At 42.9% G+C, this 13,659-nt stretch overlaps 3 protein-coding genes across 5 annotated transcripts; 2 read left to right on the top strand and 1 right to left on the bottom strand.

Moving 5' to 3' along the window:
• The first annotated feature begins 1 nt into the window (after window position 1).
• kbtbd12 (kelch repeat and BTB (POZ) domain containing 12) lies at window positions 2–4,090 on the top strand. Its single transcript, XM_060060908.1, has 6 exons — window positions 2–171; window positions 467–1,638; window positions 1,786–2,056; window positions 2,257–2,407; window positions 2,586–2,783; window positions 2,890–4,090. Exons 2-6 carry the CDS (start codon window positions 572–574, stop codon window positions 3,060–3,062), a joined length of 1,860 nt encoding a protein of 619 aa, XP_059916891.1. The 5' UTR covers window positions 2–171; window positions 467–571; the 3' UTR covers window positions 3,063–4,090.
• A 468-nt stretch (window positions 4,091–4,558) lies between these two features.
• On the bottom strand, window positions 4,559–7,271 carry LOC132464512 (interactor of HORMAD1 protein 1). 2 transcript variants are annotated; one of them, XM_060060929.1, is made up of 7 exons: window positions 6,902–7,271; window positions 6,646–6,805; window positions 6,085–6,227; window positions 5,945–5,993; window positions 5,780–5,864; window positions 5,448–5,563; window positions 4,559–5,355 (listed from the first exon to the last, which is right to left on the bottom strand). In XM_060060929.1, exons 1-7 carry the CDS (start codon window positions 6,955–6,957, stop codon window positions 4,615–4,617), a joined length of 1,350 nt encoding a protein of 449 aa, XP_059916912.1. In that variant the 5' UTR covers window positions 6,958–7,271; the 3' UTR covers window positions 4,559–4,614. The 2 variants fall into 2 exon arrangements, with proteins under 2 accessions (XP_059916912.1, XP_059916921.1); XM_060060938.1 differs by having other exon boundaries at window positions 4,771–5,044.
• A 974-nt stretch (window positions 7,272–8,245) lies between these two features.
• On the top strand, window positions 8,246–12,187 carry c1h1orf159 (chromosome 1 C1orf159 homolog). 2 transcript variants are annotated; one of them, XM_060060862.1, is made up of 9 exons: window positions 8,246–8,613; window positions 8,851–8,930; window positions 9,019–9,103; window positions 9,410–9,484; window positions 9,582–9,638; window positions 10,007–10,141; window positions 10,277–10,305; window positions 10,419–10,443; window positions 11,970–12,187. In XM_060060862.1, the coding sequence occupies exons 2-9, from the start codon at window positions 8,859–8,861 to the stop codon at window positions 12,065–12,067; spliced, it is 576 nt and encodes a 191-aa protein (XP_059916845.1). In that variant the 5' UTR covers window positions 8,246–8,613; window positions 8,851–8,858; the 3' UTR covers window positions 12,068–12,187. The 2 variants fall into 2 exon arrangements, with proteins under 2 accessions (XP_059916845.1, XP_059916837.1); XM_060060854.1 differs by having other exon boundaries at window positions 8,259–8,613; window positions 9,389–9,484; window positions 11,970–12,180.
• The last annotated feature ends 1,472 nt before the right edge of the window (window positions 12,188–13,659 follow it).

Below are 13,659 nucleotides of genomic sequence, written 5' to 3'. Positions count from 1 at the left end.
AAGGGAGCTAGGGGAGGGAAAATAGATTTGTCTCTGGCGATTGCTTAGCCATTTTCAACAACAACAACACACATAGACAGAAGCAAAAACTAAAACATGAGTCATTTCTGGTCTTCTTAAGACAAAGATAGCAACTGGATTATCATGAGAGCAGTGAAGTTGATGATTTTGGTAAGACGACAAAAGGAAACTGGTTTGCATGATGGAGAAAGCTGCTTTGACTACTGTGCCACATCTTCTACATATGCATGCAAGAAATATATCTCATTTGTTTTAAAGTTCTGTCCAATATAATCGTTCTTGGTAACCATATCACCATCGACATGCAATAGAAAAACATGGATGGTTGTAAAAAAAAAAGCGTATAATAGCTTTTCATCTTTCTCTGAATAGTTTTGGTATTTTTGCTGTTTGTAATTAATTTATTTGCTCTGCTTTAACAATTATTTATTTATTCCTTTTCAAGGACTAGGACCTCACTAGTTGAAACTCAACACTTAAAGACTGATCTTTTTTTCACAATAAAACAAATTGATTGAATCATTTGCCACGCTACACAAGGTGAAACAGCATGGATAGAACCGCCAAACACAGTCTGACGCTCCTCAGCCAGTTACGAAAGATGAGGGAGACAGAGAATCTCACAGACGTGGTGCTGGTGGCTGAAGGAATCAGTTTCCCCTGCCACCGCGTCGTACTGTCAGCCTTCAGCCCCTACTTCCGTGTCATGTTCACCTGTGGCCTGCGGGAGTGTAACAACAGGGAGATCCTGCTCCGGGACACTGACGCACAAAGCCTAGCGCTGCTCATCAACTACATGTACACCTCGGAGCTGCCCCTGAGCAACGCCAACGTCCAGGAGGTCTCAATCGCCGCCTTCCTCCTACAGATGGACGACGTGTTTGCATGCTGCCAGCTGCACATGACAGACAACATGGACGCCTCCAACTGCCTCGGCGTGTACTTCTACGCCCGCGACCTAGGCGCAGAGAACCTTGCCGACCAAGCCCAGCGCTTCTTACGACAGAACTTCCTCCAGGTCTGTCAGAGTGAGGAGATGCTGGAGCTCGAGGCCCACCAGCTGGGGAAGCTGCTCAGCTCAGACGACCTCAACATCTCCCGAGAGGAGACCATCCTGGACGTGGTCCTGCGCTGGGTCAGGCACAGTCCTCTGGAGGATGGGCGCAGCCACCATCTCCCTGAGCTCCTCAGGAAGGTCCGCCTGCCGCTGATAGACGCTGACTACCTCAGAGAGGCCATGAGGAGGAACACGGCCCTGCTGGCTGACGCAGAGTGCACAGAGATGCTGAATGAAGCCCTGGCCGTCACGGCCATGCATCACTCTGCTGCGCCGCGAAAGCTCCGGCTGCGCTACGGCATGGAGACCACTGACCTGCTGCTCTGCATCGGTACTGACAGTGGAGGGATTAGATCCCGCTACGGCGGCTACGCCGACCGCAACTTCTGCTATGCACCGAGCACGGGCCGCAGCTACTACATCACTTCCCCTCGCTACGGAGAGGCCCTGGGATACGTGTGTGCGGGGGTCGTAACTGAAGAAAATGACATCATACTGGCGGGTGAGGTTGGGGTGCGTAAAATGGCTCGGCAGAAGGAAAGGAACGTGGAGATTTTTAGGTGAGGAGCAGCTTGTTGGCATGTTTTATCAAAATGGATTTAGGTTTATGCGCAACTGAGTCTAATTTCTGCCAGCTAGTAGAGACTGAAATGTGAGGATAGTGTGCCGTTGGTTTATTACTGGCCCTTCACACATGACTGAAACAGGTACAAGGTGGAGGCTCAGGGCAGCTGGGAGTGCCTGACGTCAGCAGAGTACCGGGACTCCTTCGCCTTGGGGTCCCTGGGCGACACGGTGTACCTGCTGGGGGGGCAGATGATGCTGAAGAACCAGCAACTGATCACTAACTCGGTGGAGCGCTGGTGCAAGCAGGGTGGGCCCTGGCGCAGTGCAGCTCCCCTGCCCCTTCCCTTGGCCTTTCACAGCGCGGTCACGCTGAAGGACCGCCTCTATGTGATCGGAGGTCGCACTCCCCAGGTAAGGACTTTTTATAACACACATTCTGATCTCAGAAAGCTATCATGCTTGAGTGAGCATTGTAGAACATTGATGGACTAGCTGGAACAATATATTCCTCACTATATTTACTCCTAATCTAGAGTGGCACATGGTATTGTGTTGTGCTCAGTTCTTAATGTCTGATTCTATGAATGCATCATGCTTCTATGATTCCCTAGTCTCACAGGATAGACGATGAACCGGATCGTCTTAGCAATCGTCTCCTGGTCTACGACCCTGAATGGAACAAGTGGGCGGAGCTAAGCCACATGAAATATTCAAAATATAGATGTAGTGCAGTTGTGCTTAATGGAGAAATCTATGTCATGGGTAAGATTGTTGTTGATTCAACCAATTAAATCTACAAAATGTAAAGGCTTGCTGTAGTCATTTGAAGTACATTAACAAAGAGAATCACTTTTTGATCCTTTAATCCTGATTATTAATCTTTAATAGTCATTCACATTCAGATGATTTAATTTGCTATGAACCTTATCTCCACTGACAGGAGGGATTGGCTGCGAGGGACTGGATGGAGGTCAGTCCCGTCGCTGCCTGGACGCAGTGGAGATCTACAGCGCAGACGAAGACCAGTGGAGGGACGGGCCCCCGCTGCCGTCACCACAACTATCTCTACGCTCCAATGCGTCCAATGCAGGCGTGGTGGGGGGGAAGATTTATGTCTGTGGCTACTACAAAGGAGCAGGTAGTCAATCGTACCTAGATCTGAGCTCCAAACGTTCTCGGAAGATGCTCTGCCTTGTACAGTTTATATAAATATAACGCTTGTTTCAATCCTTAATGACCCCTAGATCGCCATGACGACATAACAAAGGAGGTTTTAGAGCTGGACCCGTGGGAGAACCGGTGGACGGCGGTGGCTCGACATGCCCTGATGCATGATAACTACGATGTCTGCTTGGTAGCAAAGCTCAACCCGCGTGGACTCATGTCCCCACCAGCTGACCTGGTCAGTGAAGCTTAGATAGTGAGTCAATGAGCTCCGAGCAAAGTCTGTATGTTTTACAAAGCTTATGAACAATGCGGTTAAAGGTAGGGTAAGCTATCAATAAATCAAATGCTTACTGCCGCAGACCTGTAATATGCCTGTCCCTACCAATACCTACGCAGCTCCAAAAGGCTTGGCAGCCCAATTGCTAAAGCTAGCAAGCTTGTCACATGTTTTTGAGGGAGAGGCTTTTGAGGGCTGCCTGAAGGAAGGGGTGGGACTTTTCAGTTAGATGCTCTTCAAAATCTAGCTTATGCTAGTTGGTTTCCTAAATTGTCTGCCCATACCTTTATTATTCCGAAATAAGTTCAGAGTCGAGCCTGGTCTAGTCTGCATATTTCAGATATTGTGGTTCCTGGTTGGATGTCCTCATTTTGAATGAAAACACAACGTCTGATGATACATCAATATCACTGTTGATGGGCATATGTTGAGTATTGCACTTTAAAAATGCTGGATCAGTTTAGCTCTAAGGCTGAAGGAATACTGGACATTTGAATGGAACCTCCCCAGACATAGGAGTGTGGATGCAACTAGCATACCGTATCACAAAGTGGGAAGACTTCTCTCCTGGGCCAAAATAAGGGCAGCATGAAAACATATCTGCACTTACAATAGTTCCCCCTAAAATATAAACATTTTTAAAGGTGCCTTAAGAAAGACATATGAACCCTATTGCTGAGGGTTGAGCATTATTTCTCTCTCATTTTAAGGTGAACTGTTTATTTCATTCAAGTAATTGTTGAGAGATATTTTGTTTGCTTCTTTTGTTCATAAGACATTTAATATGTACAATAAATAACCTGAAATGATATTCAGTAATAATAATAAGCACTCAATAGATTATTTGCATCAAATACCTAATAATAGCCCATCATGATTTTTGACTGATCAGAGTAGATGGCTGTGTAGTAATCAAATTTAAACAATGAATGTCCATTGTTTATCAATTAAGTTAATTCATTTAAATTAAGTTTATCAATAAAAATGTGTTTACAGATTTAGTCATTTGTGAGTATTTTCATGCATCTAAAAACATGTAATTAAAAAAAAAAAAAAATGGTGCATCTATAATACTAGCAGCTAATTGAACATTAACACGATATTGATATTGTAGGTAGTGCTGCTGCTCCTAGGTATTCTAGTGTACTAATGCAAATTAAATCCATTCATGCAGTCAGACATTAGTGAGTGCTCCTAATTAGTTTTTTCTAACTCATGATATGGTGTTATTATTATCCAAAGCAATGTATATTTAAATTTATTGTATACAATATACAATATTTGAAACTAAAAGAAATATGAAATATTCACTGTGTGCTAGAAACCAATTGACGATTAGTTGTCTGACAATCTGCAAATACTAGAGATGTACTTATTTTTTAAATACCATAGTAAACTGTAGGCAATGAATTTTAGTATGAAGAGAAGTTTATTGCTATAATGAAAAGATCACAACACACTGAAAGAGCTAATGTAGTCTAACATCTTTTTAATATCAGAAAAACAGCTGCTTTTCCAGCCACGATCACTCTTCTAAAACAATGAAGTCTGACTCACAATGCATATCAAACAACTGCCAGAGCCCTCTCCCTTTCTCAGGCATTTCTCCTTCTGGCTCAGCTGGTTTGAGGGTGATCTCAATCCCTGCAACACAGACAGAGCTGCTGCTGTCCTCAGAACAGGGGCTGAACGGGGCTACAAAAGCTTTTAGACCTTTATTAGATCTACCGCCTCCATTAGGGTGGAAAACTGGAACTCCTTGGCAGCGGGCTGTGGCAGCCTCTTTGCAAATCTTCTTGAGCGGTGATAAAGTCTCTTCTTTAATGCTGTTGACGGGAGGCTGGCTGTTTTCGTCCCAGATGGTCCTCTTCCTGCCCTTCGGTATCCCCAGCGGTCTCCTCAGCGGTCTCCTCCTGGGGGCTCTTCGAGGGGGTTTCCTCGGCCCCGCGGTGGACCTGGGGTTCCACGAGGACACGTCAGACGGCTGAGTGCTCTCAGGCTGGCAGCACAGAGGCCCCGTGCCCTCGGGCAGGCTGTCCGGCTGCACTTTGAGAGATGGCTGCCCCAGTCCGGGTGAGGTCTGAATAGCACTGTCTGCTACACCACCACAGCTCTTTCTGGCTGAGTGGTTGGAGACTAAGGTGCTGAGCAGCTGCACTGCCTCTTCCAGATGTTGATGTCCTCTTACATGATCCTGTTTCAGAGCTTCTAGACCTTTCTCCAAGCCATGCACGTATGAGCCTAGTTCCCTGGTGGCTAATCCAGTCTACAATTCATCATTATTAATAAGAATTAGCAATTTGCAAGTACGAGGTAAAAATGTGAAAATGTGAAATGCCAGAAGTGAATATTAATTACCTCCAATAACTTGCCCTCAATGTTTGATAGCATCTGTTTCTGAGAGATCAGTTCTTTTAGCATGGTCTCAAAATGATGTGAAACACCATCGCAGAGGCTCGATTGACTTTGCTGCACTGTAAGGGTAGACATATGTATATGTATTAAACTGAATCAACTTTGGTATTTAGAAATTGAATGCCAATTCAATGCAAGATAATCACAATTAGTTACTTACCTGGTTATAGAGCTCCATCTACTGGCAGTGGGTCATTTTTTATTTTGTGCCAAAGCATGAACCATCTAATACCAACTAAATTCACTCCTTTGAAATAAGCCTAAAAAGCTATTACCTGTCACAGCAAATTTGTCGAATCCCTCCAGAATCGTTTTGCACACTGCTACATCTTTTTCTGTGCCAAAGATGGAGTGTTGAATCTGAAAAATAAAAAACACTTTCAACTTAGAGGACTGATGAAAAGCTTATGGATAAATAAAAGAATGGCAGCATTACTTACATTGTTGAGCATTTCTCGAAAACTTAGGGATACCTTGAACAACATATCACTGATGAAGCAAATAAGATTTATTTTTTCAAAAACTGTCCAAACAACTCATACATTAAGATGCATGGAATAATATTCAACACAAAACATACCTTTCATTTTTCTCTTTTGCTTTTTTCTTGTCTTCTTCAAACTTCTCCAGTAAACCTAGAGGTTTAATGCCCTTGTCCTTCCCCTCGCCTCCGAACAGGAACGGTTTAGTGTGGTAATTACTTGAGATCTTTTGCTCATTCCCCTGAATGGCATCACATCATACCATTTTAGAATGAACGGTTAAGATATGATGCGTAAGGCATTTATTGTGCTTTGAATTATGTATCCAATAGCAGCCCAAAATTACATACGATTGTCCATGTCTTGCATGGATCAGATTATTTGGCATATGGTGACATTAGAAACAATATACATGTAAATTGGTTAATTGAGATTATATGTAGAAAGTATCAACCCTGGACTTCTTGGACAAAGAAAATGGAAATCTACCAAATGAAACAAACAATGGCACAGTCTTACCAGCATTACTCCCCCTACTACTCATTATCTGTTTCCAGCAAGGTTAATTCCCCCATACCTTTTATAATGTAGCTATGTTATTTTCCAAACCTGATACACCTGTGCACGTTTCCTTGAAATATAGTGATGGGGAAATGTACCTCTTGGGAGCTCTGTTGAGAGTTTCTTGATGTGAAGCTCATCTCCTGGGACATGCCCTGGGAGTTCTCTGGCCAGAACTGGGAGCCAAACCCATACTGGGAATCAGATAGACTGGAGTAGCCGCTGGTGGCTGCATTGCTGCTGGCGATTCTGGTCCGACTAGTAAGTAAATTAACAACACACACGAATATGAATGCAAGGGAAATAAATCCTAAAATGGTTTAAAAATAATATATATTCCAGTGTTACGCCTACCTGCTTGCAGTCGGGATGCTCAAGATGTCCTTGACGTTCCACACGTTGGGATTCATTAAGCTGTTTAACAACCAGGTAGGTTAGTGAGCTAGCTTCACGGGGCACCTGGTCGCGGTGCACTAACTAGTCTGTATCGCGTAAATATTGATTGTGGAGGAAATAACTGGAATTAGAAGCTAGTTGTAGTAATGGCTCTAATCCACCTGCTACAGAAAAGCAAATTCAAGTCCGTCAAATTAAACAAAAAAGGGGTTCGGTGTCTATGTTACCAAGGTCCGTAAATAGAGGTATCTAAATATGACCAGCTGACTAACAGACAGTTTAAATATCCCGCCTTTAGAGAGTCCGCGGCTCGCGAGACGAGGACCGTTACAGCATTCTACTTGCTGTAGTTTGGTCTGGCTTTGCGAGACTACAGCGGACCAGGTTAGACGTGTACTACATATGATAACACCGGATATTAACCAGGTTAACCATGTACTATGTATGATAACACCGGATATTAACCAGGTTAACCATGTACTATATATGATAACACCGGATATTAACCAGGTTAACCAGGTTAACCATGTACTTTATATGACAAGGCCATAGCCCGAGATAGCGAACCAATCAAACGCGCTGTCACGTTAAAATTGTACCGGCCGGGGGCGAAAATTGTACCGGGTACGTAATCAGTTGTCCAGGCAACGGACGACTGATTACGTAAGGGGTTCTCCGTTACCAGGCAGATTTCAATCGCGCTCATGTTGCCGAAGACGAAATAATATAATACAGATAACGGATTGCTAGATAACACTTGTTTTTAATTTATATTTGTATTGCATTTAATTGTTTAATCGAATTTAGCTAGTAAACTGAGTGTTTAATGTGTATCATAGTCTAGCTAGCTTGTGTTAATTTAATTTCCTTAATTTCATTTAGAGAATAGATTATAGATAGATAGATAGATAGATAGATAGATAGATAGATAGATAGATAGATAGATAGATAGATAGATAGATAGATCGATAGATCGATAGATCGATAGATCGATAGATAGATAGATCGATAGATCGATAGATCGATAGATAGATAGATAGATAGATAGATAGATAGATAGATAGATAGATAGATAGATAGATAGATAGATAGATAGATAGATAGATGGATAGATGGATAGATGGATAGATGGATAGATGGATAGATAGATAGATAGATAGATGAGCAGGCATTTACTAACTGGTAAATGTTTTTTATTATTATTATTCACGTTATCCCCATAACATTTAGCTATTACTGTGTAGGGAAATAGATAAATACAATGGAATACAATACGTGACAGCGCCATCTTAGGATGTTCACGTGTAGCATACTAATTAATACTTTCCTGAGCAGATGTTGGTTTATTTTATACTACGTGTATTGATAAAATGTGTATAATGGAGCTAAGATTAGTTTCCTGAGAAGTGGTTGGTGTATTTTAAAGTACGTGTATTAATAACATGTATAACAGAGCTCAGATGAGTTTTCCTGAGCGGAGATGGTCCCGTTTTTACTTTGAAGCCCTTAACGAGAGTGCGTTGGTTTGAGAAGCACAGGTGGTCCCGCTTTTACTTTGAAACCCTGAGCGGAAGTGCTTTGGTTTGCTGAGCTGCGGATAAGTTTTCCTGCTTCTTGTGGTCATGGTTATGCGTCCTGATGCTAAGCTTTCAACTGTCACTCGTCTTGAGGTATGTATCTGGAAACATGACTCATAGGGTACGTTTTATTTCCACATTAAGTGTTCATGTTAATCTACATCGTGATAGAAAGCTCGCTCTCTGAATGAGGAACTCTTCTCCTTCCCACTGCAGCCATCATGTACATGATGACAGGTGTTTCAGGAGGCTAGCCTAGCGATTGTTTCCCAATGTGGCGATGTCAATCCTCAGACCTTCTGCTGATTTGATTCTGTTTGGTATTTAAAGGTTTGATTATGGCCCTGACGTCGCTTTTGGTCTTAGCTGCAACTGCGATCCTTATCAAACCCGAGACACCTGTGACCAAGGTAAGGCATGTCAATGGGATGAAGGCCCAGACTGTTGGAGTTGCTTAAGAAGTGTTCATTTTAGGTTGCTTTTCGTTTGTTTGTGTAGGCTCTTCATCCGAATACACTCCAGTGCTGTGGTGAGAAACAGAGAGCTAACACGTCATGTTCAAACGACACCCTCTGTGAGCCAGGTAAGGCTGATTTCGCAACCTCATTTTCATGGTTTCAGTTTCAACACAATTGTTGTTGTGCCCTGGATGAATGAATGATTGAACGACGTTGCCTTCAACACTGAGATTTCATTTGATCAAAATGGCTTATGTCCTAGATCTCATGACCAACCTTCATCAATAGGTTGTCATACTAAGTTGCTACTACACATTGTTTGTGTTTTGGTCAGACTAATACTGTATTACTTTAATGCAAAATTACTATCGAAATGGCTTATCTAAGTTATGCCTTTGCACCTATTTAAGGATGCTACCTGCGTTTCCTAGAGAACACCAATACAGTTTGCATCTATTGTGACCCATCCGCCGTGGATCTGGAGAACTCAACAGCATGCAGCTACAGTAAGGAGCAAACATTTGCAGCAATGTATATGTTTAAACAGATAAGAAAAGACGGAGACATTTCAATTCCGTTTTTTTTTTTCGTGTGCACCTACAGACTACACTGAGGAAAGAAAAAATCGGACCACCGTTACAACCGTCATTCCCAAGATTGGTGAGAACTTGCACATTATGGTTCAGTGAATATTTTCATTCCATGCATATTTTATGGGCTGATATATTGGATAGCTTTTGTCAGTTATCATGAATCATGTAGGCACTAAAATAGTTTCATGATGCAAATATTGTGGAAAATAAAATAAGTAGATCAAACACGTCTTATGGAGAGTATTGCACTTAAAAGTCCTTAGTAGTAATGTTTATATTGTGACTTTATTTATACTAAAGTAATTGTATTATTATGTTATTGCAATAATAGTTATGGTTAAAAAGACCTATACATTGTAAATGTAATGGTTGTACATGTTAGAAGTTCGAGTAGTTGGTGAGATCATCACGCTGGTCCTTCCTCCGTGTGAGCAGGTGGGCCGGGCGTGGCCGCCTCTCTGCTCCTAGGGACTCTGCTCATCAGTCTGTTTCTGATCCTGTCTGTCGCCTCCTTCTTCTACCTCAAACGCTCCCACCGCCTGCCCAACATCTTCTACCGCCACAACAAGGGTGAGCAGTGGGCTGCTGTTGAGCCTGTGAGACAAAACAATGCTATACCCGTCAGCCTCCTCTGTGCTCCTGGAGTTTCTGTTGTGGACATTTTGAATGTTGAAGTCATTGCTTTCTTTGTTTTGTGATTTTCAGCTCTCAGCATATTCCAGCCAAGTGAGACCGTAAGTCAGTTCTCTGATAGTTCATCAAATTTCCATAGTGCTTTTCCCCAATTGGTTTTACATATGAATGAAATTCAATTGACATACGACTACTTTCAATGTGTTTTCCCTAGGCTGTCATGATACCATCCTCATCAGGTATGTGTTGCTTAATGTTTTATTATATGAGACATGTTTAATCCAATCAATCCAACAATCTGGTTACAATTAGGAGATGAGCAGATGATATTAAAATAAATTGAAATATTTTAAAATATAGGTTATACATGGTGGTAAGGATGATAAACTTGACTGTGGCTAAAATATGTTATCTCTATGTTTTATGGAGCTGTGCTTCTGTGATGGTGCATGAAGGAAAGGCCGCTTAAGTCCAGAACTAAGTTTCAAAAAGCTATTTTTGATTTTGCAAGTTCAAAGTATTTACAGAGGTCTCATGGATGGCTGTAGAAATAGAAAAAGTAAATATCTTGAATCAATTAACAAATCAAAAAAAGTGTGATTAGATGTAAAATAGTAAACATATCAATATCCATACATATATATGTATCCATATATTATCGGTCCACGGACAGTAGATAGTGTAGGACTGGTATTCATTACAGATTAGAGCTTAGATCGGGCCCAGAAAATGCACGTTCGGTCCGAGCCCGGCCCGGCCCGACACATTAAGGGTTATTTATTATTATTATGAGCCCGAGCCCAATTTCAACCCAATTTTTTTTTAATACATATGTAACTTTGTACACATTTGTTACTAGGCCTTCTCTGCTAAATATATATGTAAGGGATAATGTATAGAACGCCGTCATTATCGGGACAATAAGCCCCGACAGGGCGAACAGTACACCGACGCACAGCGAAGGTGTCTTGCTTCGCCCTGAAGGGGCCTATTTTCGAAAATGACCGGCGACATTCTATACATTATCCCGCTTATTACACGGCTACTTGTCAAAACGAAAGAATAACTTCACATGGTGTGTTTTTTTTACAATTTATTCGTTATCAGCATTCGTAGTGTTGATCAGCAGAGAAATAATTTGTCCGCAAAGACGGTGACGTCGCTTAGCAACGGAAAACGCTGGGGTACTACCCATGCAAGTGAACGGAGCGTTCCACGGCATTGAGAAGACCCGTGTAATAAAGGCCTATAATATTTCTGTTTATGGCATAGATTTCTCCTCAGATTAGGCCAATAAACCAATGCTAAAAATAAAAATGCTCGATCAAAGCCCCGGCCCGACCCGGCCCGAGGATAGTGGTGGGAAACATCAGCCCGCGGGTCGGCTCGGGCTCGGGCTCGGGCAGAGAATCTAAACTCTATTACAGATTAACATCTCTGCTAAATCTACCATATAAATGCTGTGCCAAAATGTATTGTTGAATCGAGCAATGGAGGAGCAATGGAGGGCGACGGAAACAACAAAGACAAAAACTGTGGAACAGAATAAAGGTTTCCCAGTGTAAGATCCCTTAATGGATCCACTCGTTGAGTGGTGTGCAGCTAGGGTTAGTGGAACAGAATAAAGGTTCCCCAGTGTAAGATCCCTTAACGGATCCACTCGTTGAGTGGTGTGCAGCTAACCTGTACAGGTCCGATGGTTCTTTTTGTTTTTGATTTACGTCTTCCGGTGTCACATTCAATCTCTTTCCTTTTGTGGTCCAAGTGAGGAAACAGCGGTATGTGAGGAGGGAGAGGCCCTCCGTCACCTCCCCCTCAGAAGTGATCCCCCCCACCGCCACCTCCAGGGTCTACAGCATGTAGCCGCGGCCCCCCAGCCATGACCCCCCCTCACCGCCACCTCCAGGGTCTACAGCATGTAGCCGCGGCCCCCCAGCCATGATCCCCCCTCACCGCCACCTCCAGGGTCTACAGCATGTAGCCGCGGCCCCCCAGCCATGATCCCCCCTCACCGCCACCTCCAGGGTCTACAGCATGTAGCCGCGGCCCCCCAGCCATGACCCCCCCTCACCGCCACCTCCAGGGTCTACAGCATGTAGCCGCGGCCCCCCAGCCATGACCCCCCCTCACCGCCACCTCCAGGGTCTACAGCATGTAGCCGCGGCCCCCCAGCCATGACCCCCCCTCACCGCCACCTCCAGGGTCTACAGCATGTAGCCGCGGCCCCCCAGCCGGCGCTGCTAAGGAAGACAGTCTCAGGATTTTAGCTTTATATGATGGAAGAATGTGTTGAGTAAATGACAGGTGAAAGGTACGGGCGTGTCACTGTGAGGGCGGTTCATTAGTCTCTAATAAACCATGTGCACACTCTCCTGGCGAGGCAGGTGTTTAATGATGCTGGGGTTCAACGCTGAACACACAGGCGGGTTATTCCTCTCATCAGCCCAGTATCCGCCCTATGATGATACTACTATAACACCATCCATCAAACCCGTCCCTCAGAGAGGAACCTCTGCTCTGACCCTGCACAAAGGGACTGTTATGAGTGCATTCTCCTGATGATGCCAAAGGCTTTAGCTAAGTTGCCTGGGCTCTGCCATTGGACGGTGTGTCGCTGTTCAATTTGAAAACATTTTGCCGTTTTAAGCTGGATGTAATCATGTGGCAACAGCTCTTGTGTTGTCAAATAACAATTTAAACAAATTGTGAATGGGAACGCTTCTTTTCTTTGATTCTTTTAGTTTTTATTCTTATTCTTTTATTCTTTCAAGGACTGTTTGCACTATATTTATTGGGGCCAAAGTAACCAGGAAGAAGAGTGGTTTGGGGTTTACTCTGAGGTTTGCGTTCAGGTTCAGTGTTTTTGATCGTTACCTCAATGTTATCTTTTCTGTCTTGTTTTTCTTTGCGTTTATTTTGGGGGGTGTATTTGGGGTGTTATGAAATACCGTCTAACTTATATATATATATATGCACTTTGAAACACTTAACAAGGATGAATGTATTATAATCTTTTGATTCCATTCAAAACAAGTTGAACCAAGGTTGTAGTTGAGTATCTGATAAACCACACTGATTGCATATCAGAACACGCATAATCTGTGTAATTTTACAAACATTGTTTTTTTGTAGTTTACATAATGCCTTTTAAATTTGGGGGCGGTTAAATTTGAATTTTGTGAAACGAATCAAAAAAAGTATCTAAACTCAGAATAAATATAAAATCTAAATGCACCTTAATAGCATGTTGATAGTGTATGTTGAACTTCCACGTTTACCATTTCCAGAACAATAACATACTCTCGGTGTGGCAACATTTTGGGAAGGTATGAATCTTCATATGAAATCATTGAAAAAATAATCTGTGGAAGACTTTTGTAAATGTACTTGCGTCCATTCCTTCAGTGTCTCGCTGAATTCCTTTATTTCTGCGTCCACGTGTTGAACCCAAAGTG

This window comes from Gadus macrocephalus, chromosome 1 (assembly GCF_031168955.1).
Source record: "Gadus macrocephalus chromosome 1, ASM3116895v1".
Lineage (NCBI taxonomy): Eukaryota > Metazoa > Chordata > Actinopteri > Gadiformes > Gadidae > Gadus > Gadus macrocephalus.
This window is presented reverse-complemented; position numbering and strand designations above follow the sequence as displayed.

Excerpts from the sequence above, each read along its gene's own strand:
- kbtbd12 (XM_060060908.1), top strand. The coding sequence starts at position 572 with ATGGATAGAACCGCCAAACACAGTCTGACGCTCCTCAGCCAGTTACGA. Across the intron at positions 1,639-1,785 it reads AGGAACGTGGAGATTTTTAG|GTACAAGGTGGAGGCTCAGG; the intron begins GTGAGGAGCAGC and ends TGACTGAAACAG. Across the intron at positions 2,784-2,889 it reads TGGCTACTACAAAGGAGCAG|ATCGCCATGACGACATAACA; the intron begins GTAGTCAATCGT and ends AATGACCCCTAG.
- LOC132464512 (XM_060060929.1), bottom strand. The coding sequence starts at position 6,957 with ATGAATCCCAACGTGTGGAACGTCAAGGACATCTTGAGCATCCCGACT. Across the intron at positions 6,228-6,645 it reads CTCAACAGAGCTCCCAAGAG|GGGAATGAGCAAAAGATCTC; the intron begins GTACATTTCCCC and ends GATGCCATTCAG. Across the intron at positions 5,994-6,084 it reads GCAAAAGAGAAAAATGAAAG|TGATATGTTGTTCAAGGTAT; the intron begins GTATGTTTTGTG and ends TTGCTTCATCAG.
- c1h1orf159 (XM_060060854.1), top strand. The coding sequence starts at position 8,859 with ATGGCCCTGACGTCGCTTTTGGTCTTAGCTGCAACTGCGATCCTTATC. Across the intron at positions 9,485-9,581 it reads CTCAACAGCATGCAGCTACA|ACTACACTGAGGAAAGAAAA; the intron begins GTAAGGAGCAAA and ends GTGCACCTACAG. Across the intron at positions 10,142-10,276 it reads CTTCTACCGCCACAACAAGG|CTCTCAGCATATTCCAGCCA; the intron begins GTGAGCAGTGGG and ends TGTGATTTTCAG.